Source organism: Scardinius erythrophthalmus (genome assembly GCF_964197995.2).
Source record: "Scardinius erythrophthalmus genome assembly, chromosome: 10".
Taxonomy (NCBI): Eukaryota; Metazoa; Chordata; class Actinopteri; order Cypriniformes; family Leuciscidae; genus Scardinius; species Scardinius erythrophthalmus.
This window is the reverse complement of record NC_138230.1, coordinates 1,078,575-1,098,115: the sequence shown is the minus strand read 5'-3', so window position 1 is coordinate 1,098,115 and position 19,541 is coordinate 1,078,575. Positions and strand designations below refer to the sequence as shown.

At 37.7% G+C, this 19,541-nt stretch overlaps 1 protein-coding gene across 1 annotated transcript in view; it reads right to left on the bottom strand.

Moving 5' to 3' along the window:
* Positions 1-19,541, bottom strand: part of LOC308696881 (class I histocompatibility antigen, F10 alpha chain-like) — a 32,468-nt gene that overhangs the window by 4,433 nt on the left and 8,494 nt on the right. The window contains exon 2 of the mRNA XM_081375813.1: positions 110-367. Coding sequence (XP_081231939.1) covers positions 110-367 — 258 coding nt within the window. The remainder of the gene's footprint in view (positions 1-109; positions 368-19,541) is intronic.

Genomic DNA, 19,541 nt, shown 5'->3' with positions numbered 1-19,541 from the left:
GATTACCATCTTAAAGCCTTACATCGAATTTTTTAATGAAATAAATAAAACACATAAGCTACATCTGTTATTAAATGTTTTGTTAATGATGATAATGTATAGTTCTCACCATCTGTGTGATTGAAGTGTTCATTAACATACGAATCCCGAGTTTTCATGGCATTATACATGTGTTCAAATATAACACGAGCATCACTTTGCTCCTCATCATAGTATTTTGAATCACTGTCAGTGCGATAGACAGCTTTCCATGTGATTGAGTCATAATATATTATTTCCAGATCATCCAACATCAGCACAACACTGAACTCAGGAAATGGTGTCGGTCCAACTATATATGTTGCCAAAGCCATCAGTGAGTGAGAACCTGTGGATACACAAGGACGAGAAATATTAATACAGACCATAACATATGACTACATTTCATTCCAGACTTATCTTCCTCTGGCATTATAACTGAAGAAGAAATGTTATCTTTAAGATGTGTGTGAGTGACCATCATATGACAATAGAGGAGTAGGGGTGTCCCCGACTGTGGATTTTCATAGTCGAATCAGAATCGTCATGTCTTGCCTATAGTCGACTAATAGTCGAATCATGTGTGTGGGGGCGGGGCTGGGGGCGGGGCTTTAACATTTCAAAGCCGCGATGTAGATGTACAGAAATATCACACAAAGATCATAAGAAAATGTATAAAAACATTTTGGATCAATAAAACTAAGAAATAACACCAGAAAGGCCACAGACAGGATTTGTATTTCACATACAAATCAAATTAAATCGGCTAAATTACCTGTGCGAGCAGGCTCTATACACCACAACATCGATAAACCGAAAGAATAAACAATTAATTTACTAAATTAAATTAGAACAGAAATACCTTACTAATAAATAAAAATACAAAACGAAATAAATCAGAATCAAGTAACAGATGAGCAAATGTGTGCAAAATGCCTAAAGTTCAGGGGAACATATATTCAAAACACAAGCCACAAATAGTTAGATTAGATAACCCTGACAGATTAATAAATAAAATAAAAATAAAGAAACTATTAAAGGTCCCGTTCTTCGTGATCCCATGTTTCAAACTTTAGTTAGTGTGTAATGTTGCTGTTAGAGCATAAATAATATCTGTAAAATTATAAAGCTCAAAGTTCAATGCCAAGCGAGTTATTGTGATGTACAATAAACTTTATTAAACTCGACAGTACATGTTTGATCATCATTCGGACCTGGTCCGAAACAGCAGACTTGTAGGCTATTAATAAATAATGGATACATACATACAAGCAGATGACAAATACGTTATAATAACCGTAATTAAAGGAGCTGTATGTAAGAAATCTATTTCAATTAATCATAAAATGGCCCTGATGTGTCACTAGACATTAATAAATCATGTTCATTTCAAATACTTATATCACTGACAACAGTAGTACGGCTAGGATATTGTCATTTAAAAAGTGGACTTGCAGCCCTCAACTGATGTTGATGTTGTCATTTTGTGTTTTGGCCTGAAGCGCCACCCTCCACCTATCTACCAATCACGAAGTCAGTAGTGTTTCGGGATCCGGGTTGCCAGCTTTGCTCTAACCTACCCTAACTCTAGTCGGATAAAAATGTCTAACGTTACTAAATCAAAAAGACCTCGTTATAATTCAGAAATTCGTTGTGACAAAGTCCGAAATAAAACCAGAATTTGTATAGGAGATGCTTTTGAAAGATGAAGACTCATCTATGGATTCATCTATGCTTGGCTAACTTGTACTTGATGTCAATGGACATTTCATATATTCATGACAGTCGAACAAAGTTATGCATGTTCGTGCAAAGTAACGTAACATTAGCTCACATGGACGTATGCTAACATTAGCAATGCATTATAGGAGCCCGTTTCTCTGTCATTATGCTGAGACGCTGAGGAAAACAACATTAGCATGCCCATTATGGCAATTTGAAATGTAATTGAGACAGAAGCCTAACTTTACCTCAGAAAAAATGATTCGTCATTCGTTCTTCACGTACAGTATATCGTGGACTAAGTTACACATGCTGCAAGTTGACCTGTATGACCATTGAAGCAGCCTACGTTTCTGCTGAATTCTGCAGCTTATCTGGCAACCTCCAGTCAGGGGGTAGGGGGAGGGGATACACCACTCTACAGTATTTTTAAAGCTATTGCAGTACCAGTTTTGGCCACAATCCTACATACGGTTCCTTTAAACTACTAAACTATACCTGTTTCATCTCTATACAGCACTCTGACTCTGTAGGCATTATTGTCCGACTCGAAATGAACACCGTTACTGAGAGTTTCTGATATTATCATCATTCCTGAGATGAATTTGTCCTGAGAGACTGAGCGCGAGCTTGTGAAGCTCCGCCCCCTGGGTCGTCCAGCAGCAGCTCATTTGCATTTAAAGGGCACACACTAAAACTGCTCGTTTTTCTGAGCCCCAAAAAATGTCAATTTAAACATGCTGTAAAAAATGATCTGTTGGGTATTTTGAGCTGAAACTTCACATACACACTCTGGGGACATCAGAGACTTGTTTTACATCTTGTGAAAAGGGGCATAATACAGGACCTTTAAAATAACGATAGTAGCCTGAATTTTCAACTTTGTCTTTTTAACTGCAGAAACAACAATAAATGCTAAACTGGAGAGGCAGTCTTTTTAGCTAAAAATGTTCACAGCATCCAAAAATCAAATGAGAACCGTCTGAAAAGTTTTGAAATCACTTGTACCCTACCTGATCGAGAGAACAAATCCAGCCTTTCACTCTGTGTCCGTTGGAGTCTTTTGTGCACGCGGATAAAATACATTCTAAAACACTTAACGAGAAAAACGTTTAACGACTTAATCTCCTAAAATAGTTAAATTAAAATATGAAAACGCTTTACTTTAGGAGGAACGCATTGCGTTCATATTCTGGGTTCATCTGCTTATCTGCACATAGCATGGTTTCTTAATAAAGTGTGCAGCCTTCTGTGTGTACATGCATTAAGCCACGATAAAAGTGCCTTTTAAGCGTTTTAAAAGCTTTTTTCATGTTAAGCATTTTAAAATGTCCCGTGGAAAACCAACTTGTTAACGTTGGCCGGCAGAAGTGCGATCATGGTTTTCCTGATGCTGAATCCAGCCTTGGAGAATATCCTCCTTTCTGATGGTGTACATCCACACTTTAGATTTTCTTATCCCAGACATTGTTAAAGATTTAAATCCTTGCCGCCAAGACGCTCCTCTGTCGGTCACGGATTGAAAGTGAAACTTAAATCTGTCACGGGGTGTTTGGATTTATTCACGCACGTTAAAAAATATTTATTAAAAGCTTCTTTCTTTGCACATTTTTATATACAGCATTATCAGGCTGAATATTAACGAATTGACATAAAAGCTAGTTCTAGGTGAAATCAGACATTGAGCGCCCTCATATTGCCAAAGTGGCATGATCCTCGTTTCATAACACCTCCGCGAAGATTCGACTGTGAGATCGGTAGTCGAATCAGGCTCCTCCAATCGAAGCATCGAATCTTCAACTATTCGGGGTCACCCCTATATAGAGGAGTGTTGGAATATGAAAGGAGGTCAACGATAAAATTTGATGAGCAAGTCTAATAATGTTTCATATGGTTGAAAATACCATAATTGGCCTAGAGACATTCTGAGAAAGATGCCCTGTCACTCTGTTTGACTGCTGACCTTATTTTCTCGCAATTAACATAACTTTCCTCAAGAGCAGTTTTTGAAGGGGACATCAATAATACAGACAAAATTGTACTTTCTATGGATATGTGTACACAGAGGAAAGCCTTACTACTATTATTAGTGTAGCATGGAGACTCTGCCATTATCATGTTTAAAAAATTCGGGGAGTCGGCCCGATTTTCAGCAGCTGTCCCCTATTGCTAATCATACACAACCACGTGGGGCTATACCTCAGTGTCAGCAACCAAACAGCGTGCGCATACACTGTCACACACACACACACACACACACACACACACACACACACACACACACACACAAGCTCATGTGATTGCTGCCGGCTTGGGACAAAATTCGTGCAGGACAGTTGTGCCGTGTACCAGCTGCTTTGACGCGATTATCAGTTAAACTGACTCGCAACGTGTGCAATATCTCACGACCTCCCGAGTGTCCGATCCTGTCTGAACTCGCACCGTGTACGCCCGCCTTAACTCTGTCTGACGCACCCACCGCTAGCCTAGCTTAGCACAAACAGTGGAGGTAAACAGCTCCAGCTAGCATACTGCTCCCAATTAGTGACAAAATAATGCCAACATTTTCCTATTTACATGTTGTGATTTGTAGTCACCACGTGTACGAATAACAAGGTCACATGAGACTAGGGTTGCAAAATTCTGGGAATTTTCAAAGATGGAAACTTTCCATGGGAATTAATGGGAATTAATGGGAATTTAAGGGAATTAACAGGAATTTATGGGAGTAAACGGGAATAAACTTGGAATTTTCAAAGTTTAGGGTTTGCTCTTCATAGGGAACTTGAAATATAGTTGAGAAGGTATATTTATAGTTGAGGAAAGTATATTTTAACATAATTGTAGCGTTTATACGCCCACGTATAAATATTATTAATTATTATTCATAACGGATTATGATCAATAATTAATATTTTAATTATCTTTGATTATTTTCAGAAATTACTGTAACAGAATCAATAATATGATCATTTATCAGTTCATCCAATGAACAGAAAGCATAAACAATTATTAACTCTAGGAAATATAATACCTTCCTGGCCAAGAAAGAATAACCCCCTAACAGTAAATTAAGAAATAGGGTAAAAGCATAGGTAACTTTTGATCGAAGTTCAAGACAATAAAATTTGATAAGCACATACACAAGCAATCTCTTTTCAAATACAAACAATACTTTATTGATTATATACTAACACGTACAGCTAATGTCTAACACAAACACACACACACGCACACACACACACACACACATTCATACGAGTTGCAGAAAGGAAGAGAGTGAGGAAAGAGTGGGTTTAAGAGTGAAAGGATGAAATCTCACGATTCCATAATGCACTTAGACATGACCTGAACGAACCATCAAACATTAATTTAACCCTTCTATCGTTTTAGGCAGGTTATTAAAGTTATATAAATACACCAGTTTAGCTTTCAGTCTGGAGGTTACTTGCTTGTCTTCTCGTTCCTTTTTGGAATTCCTTTGGTCAGCGTCAAAGGGGTTCGTTTGTTGGTTATGGTCTTCTCGTGCTTGGATAGATGCGGCGAGAACCAGTCACGTGTGGCTGGCGGTTGCTGATGGTTGAATGAGTCATTGAAGTTGAAAGCGTGCGTTGCAGCCGCGAATCGTGGAACGAAACTTTGCAGCAAAACTTAACTTAAAACCGAGACTTTCAATCGGAAAATAAAGGAAGACTTAGAAAAGAAAAGAAGACTTAGACGAGAGTAGTAAGATGGCTTGAATGAAACTGTTTAACCCATGTTCTTCAGATCTTGATTTGGGTTATTTCTGCTCGTTTGTTACATGGTACTAGTCTGCCGGAACTTAGAGAGCTTAGAGCTTCGAGAGCAGCGAGAGAGAGAGCTTAGTTTTTGGGTCTAAGGTTTTAACTAAAAGTTTGTCCCCCCTCCTGAAGAGAGCGGACCAATTAGACACTGGCTTTGTTTCATCGTAAATCTGGGGTGTTGGTGTGTTTTCTAGCTCTTAAGCAGAGAGGACAGAGGCCACAGTTTAGACATGATTTCTAATTAAAAGAAGATCAAAACATATTACACCGATATCATTCAAGCCATCTTGCTAGTTGTGTTCGTAAGATAGCATTGATATGAAACAGTACACACTGTCATTCACACACCTAATAATTATAACAATTACATGAATTATATGGGATTAAAGCATATCTTATTAGAATATGCATATAAGTGGTGGGAACACACAGGATTATGTAGTTGCGTGATTGTTTGATTGTAAGTCCATTGAGAATTGTTCTTAAATGATTTTATGTAGTTTATTGGTAAGAATCAGTTCTCTGGTTTGAAGAGACAGAACACTGTTTGTTCTGTTCAGAGGTCTTAAGGAGGAGGGGTCAGGAATGCTGTGGTGTCATTTCTGAACCAATTTGTCTTTTAAAAACCCCCCTCATATTGACAAGTTCTTCCTTTAGCTGGGCTCATAAAAGTTCTTAGTTGGGGGTTTTCGTTGGTTTGGTCATTAGAAGGGTCTTTTGCAGACTCTGTGGCGCCAGGATGGGTGACTTATGGCTCTGGACTGTGAGGACACTGTCTTTATCTTAACCAGTCCGTAGTTGGCCACAAAGCTAGCCATTGACCAGTTATTTAGTTAGTGTTGGGGGAGGCTCTTTTAAATAGCCAGAGTGATGAGGATCATTTGACATTCTGAACAAATCTTCTGTTTTGTTCGGCAGGAAGTAGAGAGTTTGAATTAATTTTCTGGAAGAAAATTAGTCTGTGGTTGATTTCTTCTCATTGTCGTTACATAATCTTGACTAAAACAAACAGATGCCATTCAAATACACTTGAATATCCTTGCCATTCCTCAATCACATGCACATAGCACACTGCTTACTGCATGGCTGAGACCACGCCCCCTACTGGCACTGGGCACGCCTCCATCACATGCACAGAAGCCCAAAGCACAAGACTATTGAAGGCACATATTTGAGCCTGTGGACTAAACAAAGTGAAGTAAGTTTTGATGATATTATGGGGAAATATAATTATTAAATGTTTAAATTGCAAATATCACATACAAATGTATTCATCTAGTAGATAGCAAGCTGATAAGTTAGATGCTAAATAAGCTAGCATAGCTTTATTTACCACATAAGTAGGGCTGGGCGGTATGACGGTATCGTTACCGCGGAAGAAAATGTCAACCGTAACAGATTTTTTTATTCTGTGTATATCACTACATGTAAACAAGTAGGCGTGGTTAACTCGCGTGCAGTGTGCATGAGACTGAGACATTTGTCAAAGAAACATGAAGAATGACCAAGAGTATCCACAAAAGGAATTACGTTTTCAAAATTAACGTGATATTTTCAGGGGGGGAAGGCGCAGTATAGATATGGAAAATAGATGTGCAAATAGAGCAGTGCAGCACACTGAAAGTTTAGAGAGACGCACATGCTCGCAACCGGGCTTACTTGACACGTTCATATATCAAAATTCTATAGAATAGAAATAACCTTAAATAATGTATCTATCCGTCTCTTATGTGTTTACAGTTACTTTCACAGTGCAGAGCGGTTGCCGTGGTAATGAATATTTCCTAAATTCCCCAGCTTAACTTCCCATGGAAATTTACCGGAAACTTTCCGCCCCTTTGCAACCCTACATGAGACACAGCCATCTTTTAACCGTATACATACTGGGAACTATATTCTCAGAAGACGAAGCACTGCTACTTCTGCGTAACAGTGATCACTCATTTACTCCAACTCTGAGCGAACTCTGCTCCTCACCACGGGGCTTCTCAGGCGCTGCGAGCAAATCACTCCGCCCAAGTTAGCAGTGCTTCATGTGACCATGTTATTTGTACACGCTGTGACTATACAAATCACAACATGTAAATAGGAAAATATTGGCGTTATGTTGTCACTTATTGGGAGCAGTCGGGTCAATTTTTTATTTATTTTTGTAAAAAATTTTTTACAGATTGGGCTTTGGTCGGACTCGGGCTCATTCTGCTTTTCTCCTTTTATCGTGCCCATAATATATGTGCAGAGCGCAGGCTACTGTATGGAATATTGTTATATTGATAGGCTAATATTATAATTATGCAACGCAACATGCGATCACGCGAGTAACGCGACGCACATGCATTAGTTGACAGTTGACCATGCAGATCATGGGAGAAGTTGGAGCGTAAGGAGTCACTAAAAGTTCCCAATACTTCAGGAAAAGCTGCATTTTGAAAGAGTTTTGATTTGATTTCCGAGCCTGAAGCCTTCAACAGTGGATGCTATTCTTTTTCTTCACAACGATCGCGAATAAACAGTGAATGAACCGGCACACACTGAGATGAAAAAGGTATGGACTTATCGAACTCTGGGGTATAAGGTGAATAAGTCCCAAAAAGTTGAAGTGTTCCTTTAAAACAGGCAATATGGTGTCTAAAAGTAAACTTTTCACTTATCACTTTATTAAATCACATTTATTATCATGTTAATATCTGGAGAAAAAATGCACTCTTTGTGTGATATTATATTAGATTAACTATATTAAATGATATAAACTGACTAAATCACACAGTTAATCTACGTACACTCTATGGGTGTGTGTGAGGGAACGGTTTTAAACAATCTAGGTAAACGCACAGACTGTATAAAACAAGGTTATAATCGCCAACATAGCTTCTTCTAACCGCTGATTCCTGATGGTTTAGAGCAGGGCTATTCAATTGGCGGCCCGCGGGCCACATGCGGCCCGGAAGCAACCTCCAAATGGCCCAGCCCATGGTCCCGCCAAAAACACACATCTCTACGTAAACTCATACAGTAGTACAGACCACGTAGCCTAGCAACCATGCAAACAATGCAGAGCGCGCGCCGGTAACTTTAGAAGCCTAGATTACTATCAATATGTCTTTCTCAACACTGAAACGTAAAATTGCAAATGAAAACCGTCGGTTTAACTCTGTCTGGACTGACAAATACTTGTTTATTTTACCGCCACATCCAAACGCCAAACCGATGTGTTTAATTTGTAATGAGTGCGTCGCAGTATTTAAAGATTACAATGTGCGGAGGCACCACGTTGAGAAACACCAGACTTTCCGCACCAATTTTCCCGAGGGATCTCAAGAGAGGGCAGCAAAAGTGCAGAGTTTGATTGCATCTTACAACCGGAGCAGTACTACCATGGTGCGGTCATTCACAGCCCAAGAGAGAGCTACCGCAGCAACTCTTCGTGTTTCCTGGATATTGGCAAAAAAGAAAAGGCCATTCACAGACTCTGAAACAGTGAAGGATTGTATGCTGGCCGTCGTGGATGAGGTGATAAATGACGATAAAATTAAATCGAGCGTGGCATCTGCTATAAAAAACGTACCCCTGTCAGATACTTCCAACATTCGTAGGGTTGAAATTCTTGCTGCAGATGTGTATGAAATGCTGTTAGGAGACCTGGTGAAAGCTGATACTATGTCTATAGCAGTAGATGAGTCCACAGACAAAACTGATACTGCTCAGTTGTGCATATATGTCCGTTTTTTTGACAGCAAATGCTTCAGAGAGGAGCTGCTCTGCCTACTGCCGTTAGAAGGACACACAACGGGCGATATAGTCTTTGGGAAAATTTCCGCTTTTTTTAAAGACAATGGTCTGGATATGACGCGTGTGTGCATGCTTGTGACAGATGGGGCTCCATCCATGACAGGGAAAGTGAATGGTTTGGCAGCACGTTGGTCCGCTGTTGCACCTCAGTTGATCTCCTTACACTGCATTGTGCATCAGGCGGTGTTGTGCGCAAAACTAAGCGGGGCGTTCAAAACGACCATGGACAACGTGATGGCTACAATTAATTTTATTCGCTCCACATCAAGCCTCCAACACCGCTTGTTCCGCATGCTGCTGTCAGAAATGTCTGCTGAGCACCACGACCTGCTTTTGCATAATGACGTGAGGTGGCTGTCCAAAGGCAAAGCACTGGAGCGTTTCTGTGGTCTCAGAGAAGAGATCAAAAGTTTCCTCCGCAGCAGCAAGCAAAAAAAAGGCAGAAACGCACTTGAGTCGCATACTGGACAACAACTTCATGGCAGATGCCTGCTTTCTGAGCGACATATTCAAACACCTGAATGATCTCAATTTGGCACTACAAGGCAGAGACAAAACTGTAATCGACCTTGTGGAACAGATGCGCGCATTCCCAGTTAAACTGGACATTTTCGCAACTGATTTGAGCACAGGCCGAATGCTGCAATTTCCGACACTCAGCAAATGCATCTCATCCCCCGCACAAATCACGGATGTGATGACAGATTTCATTGCGCGTTTGAAAATTAACTTTGCTGGTCGATTGGATGGACTTGTTCTGCCCACAGAGGTGGCAGTTTTTGTCAGAGACCCGTTCACTGTTGCAATAGAAGGGGACTTATCCGCCAGAGCAAAGCAAGTGGTTCCTTCCATTGACGAGGGGAAATTCACACTCGAACTTGTTGACATGCGGTCATCTGTAACCATGGCACAGGAGCTTTGCACTAACGGGCCTACAGTGTTTTGGACTAATGTCAACGTACATCAGTTCCCTAACATTAAGAAAGTAGCGATCGTCATGCTCAGTATGTTTGGATCAACTTACACATGTGAGTCAAGTTTTTCACACATGAACTCCATAAAAAGCAACTCTCGTTGCTCCCTGACTGATCGTACTCTCCACCAATGCCTTCGGATTGCATTGACAACTTACGAGCCTAAAGTCACTGCTCTCGTTCAAAACAAAAAATGTCACTTCTCCCACTAAATTAGCTGGGTAACTGTTGCCTGCATTAATATAATGTTGGATGTGTAACAAAGGCATGCCTAATCACAAATGTGGTGATTTAAAATGTGTTCCCTCAGTATGTGCAATATGTGCAGTAGTCCACCTTGTATTCACGTGTTAGTTATAGCCTAGTTGTGAATACTGTGCACTTTTTATTTTATGCACTTTGAGATGTTCCTGGGTAAAATGTGAGCAAGATGTTTATTTTGTTTCAAAAGGAAACTTAATGTTATTGCTTATCTACTACTGTGCAGTATATATATTTTTTTTTTTTTGCACTTTGTGATCAGATAGGTCAGATATGTAGCCTAGGTAGGCCTAGGCAAGAGGTACTTAGGTCAGTTTTTTTTATTATTTTGTAAGTGGAAAAATTAGGGGCTACCTCAAATTCTGTTCAGTAAGCTCTTTTATTGTATTTTATGCACCTTTTGATGTGCAAACTGACCAAAGTTAAAAGAGAAACATTGAATAAACCTTACATGTATTCAATACATTTGTTTGTGTTGGTTTTTTAAATGTGTTATTACAAGTTTATTTCGCCGCTGAAATAACTGGCCCAGCTAACCTTCTTGGTTTGAAAATCTGGCCCAATTGAATTTGTAATTGAATAGCCCTGGTTTAGAGGATAATTACTTGAGTCGCCCCATATCGTTTCAAAGAATAGTAGGCTACAAAGGCGAGCCGCGATCGCGTCAAGTATAAACGCCTCGTCCGTGTAATTATAGTTTAAAATAAACCAAAAATAGACATGAAAAATTAACATAAGTCAGAAATTTACTTTTGCTATGGTTTAATAAATGTTCAGTGATTTTTTTCTCTATATAGTGTTAATATGGCAACTATTAACACCATGCTATATGTAAGCAATAAGGTACGAGAGGCTGTGCTGTATTGTGAATAAGTAACGGCTGAAGGGCGATGTTAGGCACGACGCGAAGCAGAGTAACCCCTCAGCCGTTACTTGATCGTGCCTATAACGATGTCAAATAGGCTAACGTTAGGCTATTTAATCAATAATGTACACAGGGTAGAGGAGAATGACAGTCAATATTATAGCATTTTGGGCATAAACATGTAAATAGTTAAAAGATTGACATTGAAAAATGACACATAATGATTAAAATTTAATATTTAATTAAAAAAAATAAATGTTTGTGGTTCACACTGATGTAATTCATTTGTTCTCACACACTTCAGCGTCACGGTCACTGGTTTAGACGAACACTGACCACTATCTATTATTAGCACAGCGGCTGTCAGCTAACTCTTCACGTCATGTCATCACAAAAAGTAATATACAAGAGTAAGATAAAGGAATTAGTAATCAGATCCATTTGAAGCACCACAAGTTCTTTTTTACAGACATTAAATGTGTAGAAAAACTTCCTGACATTGAGTTCAGTGACATAGGCCTACAGCTAAGTTACCTTATTCACTTCCCATCACGCTACACCGGAGCTTCATTAAAAGCATACACAAGCTTAGCAGGCTATCGTTATCTAAGGATGGCTGACGCGAAACAGTTGTTCCGAAGCTTTGCGAGATCCCGAAGCGCAGATGTGTCGAAACACTGATCCAAGCGTGAATCGAAACACCCATGTCACGTGACTATGACCAAACGAAGCCTTGAAGTGTTTCACGGCTGTTTCTCAATTCCAAGAACGCAGAGAACGGACTTGTGTTCTCGTGGAGACCAGTCTTGCCAAGCTTCCTTGGAAGAACGAACTCGGAACCGGCCGCAATGACTTCAAATATCTTTGTATGCCAGCAACAAGTGTCCCTTGTGAGAGGATTTTTTCAAAGGCTGGAGAAATTATCTGTAAAAAAGAAGTAGGCCTAGACTAAGTCCTTCACAGCAGAGAAATTATTATTTTTGAATAAAAATCTCTAAAAAAGTGAGACATTGTGTCTTGATTTCTTTTATTAGTATTCATTTTGCAGGACCAAAATAACATTATGCACAGTGAGGAGCCTACAGGTTGCAAGCTTCACATAATAGAAAAATACAATAATAAAAAAACAACACATTTTTAATGGCTCGTCAAGGTTGTTTCAGATCAACACCTGCAAGTGACCACTAGGTGTCACCGTTGAGACGGGTGTCAGATTGATTCGAAGCCTCGACACAATATGGCACATTTGCTTCAACTGTTTCATTGTTTCACGAGGCCTCGATCTGGCCATCACTATCGTTATCACAGCATCGCTCGGGCATGATAGAAGAATAGATGAATATTTCGCGACGAGCTGTATTATCACCAGCGGTTTAGCATTTTCTATTCCGTCAAGATGGCTGCTCCAAATGGCGTGACGTCACGCGGGACATCCCTATAGCTTCAATGGACAATATCAATGAGATCGCACATGTGTTTAAGTTACTAAGAGTGGTTGCTAGGGGTGTTGTAGTGATACATAGAACCATTGGGTGAAGCGCTCATAGCCGTGTTTTATCGTTTTTTCTGGGGTGCTTTTTTTTATTTTTGAAAATTAATATATATTTCTGTTTGCGCACAGCTTTCCTGTCAAACAAATATATGTATTGAAGAATAGTATATCTAAATATCAGGTCAGGAGTTCTGAAGCGCTCCCTCTCTCTCTCCCCCCGATTGTTAAACCCGATTGTATTGCTTCCGCTAAAGAAAATAGTGCGCTCTGTCTCTACGGTTAGAATCCTGTGAGTCCATAGCAACGCTCTGTTTATCATGGCAACGGTCTGTTATACTCCGCACAGCGGTCTGTTATCAAGAAATAACAGACCGAATTCTACATTGGAATTCAGCCAAGCCATGTAACAAAATAAGTTAATAAAATAAGCATATATCACCACCAGGTGATATGCTTTAGTTATTTTGTTTATCCCAGAGCCGTAAAATATGAACGGCTCTGGTTTATCCTATTTACCTGCATTGCCCTGTCAATTAGATGCAAATTTGCGCAGTTTAACTAGTTGACGCCTATTTGCATACAGAACGTCCCCAGTTAATGACTTACATCAAGAGTCTTTCCCCCTGAAATTTAGAAATATAAACTGGTGAATTTAGAAGAAATCTACAGATGCAAACAGATGGAGGATACACTCTAAAAAATGTCGTAAATCTGAGTAACTGCATCTGATACATTAATAAATAAAACTGAGTAGAAATAAGTTAACATTAAACATTAAAAATAACAATATTTATAAATTAACTTTTTATTCATGAGTAATTTAACTTTTTTATTTCCTCTAAACCTTTATAAAATAGTATTCCATACAACCACAAATACATACATGAAATGGGCTTTTATTGAATTTTTACTCAATTATTTTGGTAAGTTTAATTTTAAAGTGTTATGTATTCTGATAACACCATAATAATTAAAACGATGTAGTGCCTTGTGCAAAAATAAAAAAATTATTAGTAAAACACACCCCTCTGCTTGATGCAGTTATTTAGGTTATTCTAAATATGAAGAGTTCAGATGAAAAAGCCTCTAAGGCTGCGTTCACACTGCAGGGCTTAATGCTCAATTCAGATTTTGTGAAAAAATTAGATTTTTTTGCAAGGCCGTTCACATTTCCAATTAAATGCGACTTGTTTTTTTTTTTATTCAACAATTGCACAGTTTACATGAGCGTTTCACTCCATTATAAAAATAACATATTGTGCGGTTTCCAACATTGCAAGTATTTTAACATAAACAAAACATAAACAAAAGACTCACATCATCACATTTTGCCAGGGGAAGTACGGATTTACAAAAATATATCAAATTGTTTACACACCTTCACAGTTTTTGTTGCCTTTTGATTAAGAGAATACTTAATCGTGTTGACATATTACTTGACCTCAATGTTAAAAGCAATAAAAGATGTTTTGGAATGCGCAAACTTACATTTATGAATGTAAAACTTTGCTAAGAGAATAATAAGATTAATAATGAAAGTTTCATTAGGCCTAGTCTTAGTTCTGTTGAGGTCATAAAGGCCAAAAAGAACATCCTTCCAAAACAACTTGAAATCTTTCTCTGATATTTTACAATGATCTTCAGTGATAGCTCCATTAAAGGTAGGGTAGGTAGGATTTGTCTAAAAAAATTATTTTCCAAATTTGTTTAAACTTTATTTATACATCAATACATAATTAAAATGTAAGTACTCTGAAAAAGAAAGTATAAAAATCGAGTGTCTGTAGACCTCTCACGACTGTTTTAAAGACAGCTCATTATTTCCATTCACTCCACCCCCTCCCTTCTGGGCTCCTTTCAAAGCCACGCCCCCAAAACACATGAACGCGCGACTCCAACCGCTGAGCTGAAGAGCATTATTTACCTGAGACAAGCAGAGAGGAAGGAGCACAGTGCATGTAGTGACATCATGTCAGAATCACATGTAATAAAAAAAATCTAATGCTAATTGCTTATGAATATAAACAAATAAGATGTATTTTAGTACTCACTATCAACCTAACATATTGATATTGGTAAAGTTTAAATTTAAAATACCGGTATATATTTTTTGATTCGCTAACGAGCTAGTTATATAAACTAAAAACAGGTTGCATTGATACACTTTTTTACATTACCATCAGTTACATTGTGATGAAGATGAATTTCGTGTAAGATTCATAACATATATGGTGTTCTGCATAGGGGTGGGAGATATTGACAAAAATGAATATCTCGATATTTTTTTCCAATATCTAGATATCGATATTCAGGCGATATTTTTGCCATCCTTCAAAGAAATGTGAGCAAACTGGCAAAGAAGGTCCAGTTGGTCTTTTGACTTGCTGCATTTGACCTATATTATTGTAGGCTATAGAAAAAAACAATAAAGGAGCTAACTAAACAGAATCTGTGGCAGCCCCTACTTTTTCCACTTACAAAACTTAACTAGGCACTTCTTGCAACAGTGATTATTAAATCAAACAACAATATTGTTGATGATCAATTCAAAGTAAAAAAAAAAACATTTTCAAAATGGTATAAATCCATCCATTTTCCCCCAAAACGCTATAAATCCATAATTGTTTTTTTTTCAAAAATGTATGGTTTGTCTTTTTAAAAACGTCTTTTGTCTTTTATTTTTCGTGTTTGCATTTATGAGGAAAAAACAATATTACTTGACAGTTCTCCATTATGGACGCGAGTGCTCTGAAAGCTGCACTAAGACTTTCAAACTTTAACAGAGACCTCAAAACAGAAAGCACAAAGCCTTTCTTTAAAACGAATTTCGTTTTGTATTAATTGTATCTTAACTTTAATATTTTTTTAATTAACCAATTTTCTGGATTACATACATAAAAATAAATATAGTCTATCAATCACAACATAAGGTGCTTGAACTGGAGATTATATCATCGTGAACCGAACCGTAGCCTCGCCTCACAGGCCTAAAAAATGTGGAATATATTTACAGAAAGCTGGTTCTAAACAAAACCATCCAAAACAAAATAAAACTATGTCTAATAAATGTGCATTTCTCCGGTGCATGCGTTCACTAGCCTACTGCGAAGATCGCGAGTCAAATATCGTCAACTTCATCTTTGCAGCCGACACAGAAATTAATAAACAATTAAAATGTCTTATTGCAATATTTTACACATTCATAATCATTACTTTTGCTGGATCTTTGAGGAAGCTTTTTAGGTTTATGGCGTTTTGGAAAAGAGCTCTTCACGTACAAACACCGTTTCACCAAGGCACAGCAGCCCTTCAGCACATAAGAACAAAAAGAGAAAAAGCACGGACTTACTAATTACGAAACTTTGATGTGGTTGAACAGCTGAAACACTCACAAATTCCTCTGCAACTCAAACCTTCTCAGTACGAGTAATGAAGGAAGAGAACAGCAGAGGTGGGACAAAGTCATTGTTTTGCAAGTCACAAGTAAGTCTCAAGTCTTTGCCCTCGAGTCCCAAGTCAAGTCGAGTCAAAGATGAGGCGAGTCCCGAGTCGAGTCAAAAGTCAAAGCCAACAAGTCTCAAGTCGAATCCAAAGTCCTACCATTTTAGTTTCGAGTCATTTTAAGTCCTCTTACCACAGAAATAAAATGTATACAAATCATGTACAGTACCAGTCAAAAGTTTGGAAACATTACTATTTTTAATGTTTTTGAAAGAAGTCTCTTATGCTCATCAAGCCTGCAGTAAAAAAAAAAAAAAAAAAAAAAAAAAAAAAACAACTTAATATTATGAAATATTATTACAATTTAGAATAATGGTTCTCTTTTTTTAATATACTTTAAAATGTTATTTATTTTTGTGATGCAAAGCTGAATTTTCATCAGCAAGTACTCCAGTCTTTGGTGTCTTATGATCCTTCAGAAATCATTCTAATATGCTGATTTATGATCAATGTTGGAAACAGTTGTGCTGCTTAATATTTGTTTTATAACCTGAGATACTTTTTTCAGGATTAATTGATGAATAAAAAGTTAAAAAGAACTGTATTTATTTAGAATAGAAATCTTTTGTAACAATATACACTACCGTTCAAAAGTTTGGGAACAATAACTATTTTTTTTTAAGAAATTAGTACTTTAATTCAACAAGGATATGTTAAATTGATAAAAGGTGATGGTAACGATTTATATTGTTAGAAATGTTTTTATTTGGAATAAATGCTGTTTTTATGAATAAATGCTGTTAACGTTTTACTCAATGAATCCTGAAAAAAGTATTCCAAAAAAATATATTAAACAGCACAACTGTTTCCATCATTGATAATAACTGAGTATCAAATTATCATATTAGAATGATTTCTGAAGGATCATAAGACACCAAAGACTGGAGTACTTGCTGATGAAAATTCAGCTTTGCATCACAAAAATAAATAACATTTTAAAATATATTAAAAAAGAGAACCATTTTTTTTTTTTTTTTTTTTTTAACTGCAGGCTTGATGAGCATAAGAGACTTCTTTCAAAAACATTAAAAATAATAATGTTTCCAAACTTTTGACTGGTACTGTATGTCTGTAAGATTTGTATTTTTTAAACCTCTTTTTATACAATGACATTAATGAAATACAGTAAAAAACAGAAAATTTAATTTTCACAAAAAATTCACATGAATTTATTTCTTCTGCTGAACAGGAAGGAAGGGGGGGGAGATGGGTGCAACTGTGATGCAATTATTAATAATTGTAATTTTTGCATCACAATAAGTGTATTGTGATTGTCAAAACATTTTAGTAACTAAACTGAATTTTATTAGGTTTAGTGACAACATGTTACAATGTTTACATGGTTCAATTTCTGGTAAGCTACGCTTTTTTATTATTTCAGTTCAATTCAATTATTATGATTTGATTTAATATTGGATAAATATTAGGTAGGCTACACAAGATAGGCATTAATTTTTCTCAAAAAACATCTCACCTAATGCTGTAAACATACAGAGAGCCCTATCAGCTGGCAGTATTATTTAAGGTTAAAAATAACACAAATTAAATATAATGCGTTTTTTTTTTATTATAATAACAACTTTATTTAATGATATAAGTAAAAATATAATAAACATGCAATAGTACACATATTTAGCAAAATACTCTCAATAGCTCTTTTTTCTAGCCAACTAACGTGCCTATATTATGGTCATTAAATGCTTTCCTGAGGTAAATGTTATGTGACATAATTGTTCTCCAACTGTTTTATTGACCCCTTTGATTGATGGGTCGATATTATGTATGAGAAATATACATTTCGGTAAGTTGTACTGTATCTTTCAACAGTGTTCATTCGTGTTTAACGTTATTTACTATCAGCTAGAGATGATCGGTTCACGTGCCGCTAGGGATCTGTCGTGTCACATTTACAAGCGCCAAAACGGTATTTATTGTCTGAATTTCGTAATAAAAGTGACAGAATCTGAGAGCAGAGATTTTTTTATATCATAACTAACCTGCTCTGTCTAGTCTGTCGGTCTCCGTGTCCTCTTTGCTTCGCGATTTTTCTGTGCGTGAGAAAATAGATGTGTGGCTACATCCAATAAGGTGCTTAGCATTCGTTCAAATTCGTAGCATGCGTTGTTGCTTGTTGCGCTTCATTGGTTGTCTTGCAATGTGCCTGCTTAGATGCTGTCGAATCAAAACAACGTGGGACTACAGTGATTGGATGTCCTGCAGGCAGCATGCGTGCTCTCTGCATTTTTTCACAGATGCAGAAAACAGAGCGGCGTGTGAACGTTTTTTCCCCAGTTTTCATGGGAAGTAGCAAGTCTTCTCGAGTCAAAAGGCGCAAGTCCAAGTGAAGTCACGAGTCATTGATGTTAAAGTCCAAGTCGAGTTGCAAGTCTTTGTACATTTTGTCGAGTCGAGTCTGAAGTCATCAAATTCATGACTCGAGTCTGACTCGAGTCCAAGTCACATGACTCGAGTCCACACCTCTGGAGAACAGCATTACAGTGTTCAGCGCGTCCTCCTTTGATTGCTGTGTTGTGACTGGAAAAGTGCGTGCAGGAGCACATGCGCAAAACGTAGGTTTGTAAAATGCCCTTTTGTAAAATAAAAATAATTTTAGGGCGAAGCAGGAGGTCGTGCAAGACGCCGTGGCGTGCAACTAGGGTCCGAGGAAGTAGAGGCTGAGGACGGGGTGGTCGCTGGAAAGCCACGATGATATTGACAGGCGTTTTATTTCTTTGTTTATCCAAAGACTTTTTGTTCATTACCTTTTCTTGTACTGTCTTCTTTTTTTGCCTTGTTTGCCTTCACTAACTGCATGCCGGTAATGTGAAATTTGATTGCTCTTTCTCTGCCATTGTTTTGCTATTCCCAGGTTCCGTGCCTCTTGAATTCCTCAAATCAAACGTGCGCGCGCAAGTGGGCAGATCCCGTGGCAAAAGGGTGGTTGCCATGGTTGCGAGAGAGTGACAGTCGCCTAAGCCAATCCTTTGTTTCGTCCCGAATGGAAATAATGAGCTGTGTTTAATACAGATTAAACGGTCTAGAGTCACTTGATTTTTATACTCTTTTTTTCAGAGTACTTACATTTTAATTATGTATTGATATATATAGAAAGTTTAAACAAATTTGCATTTTTT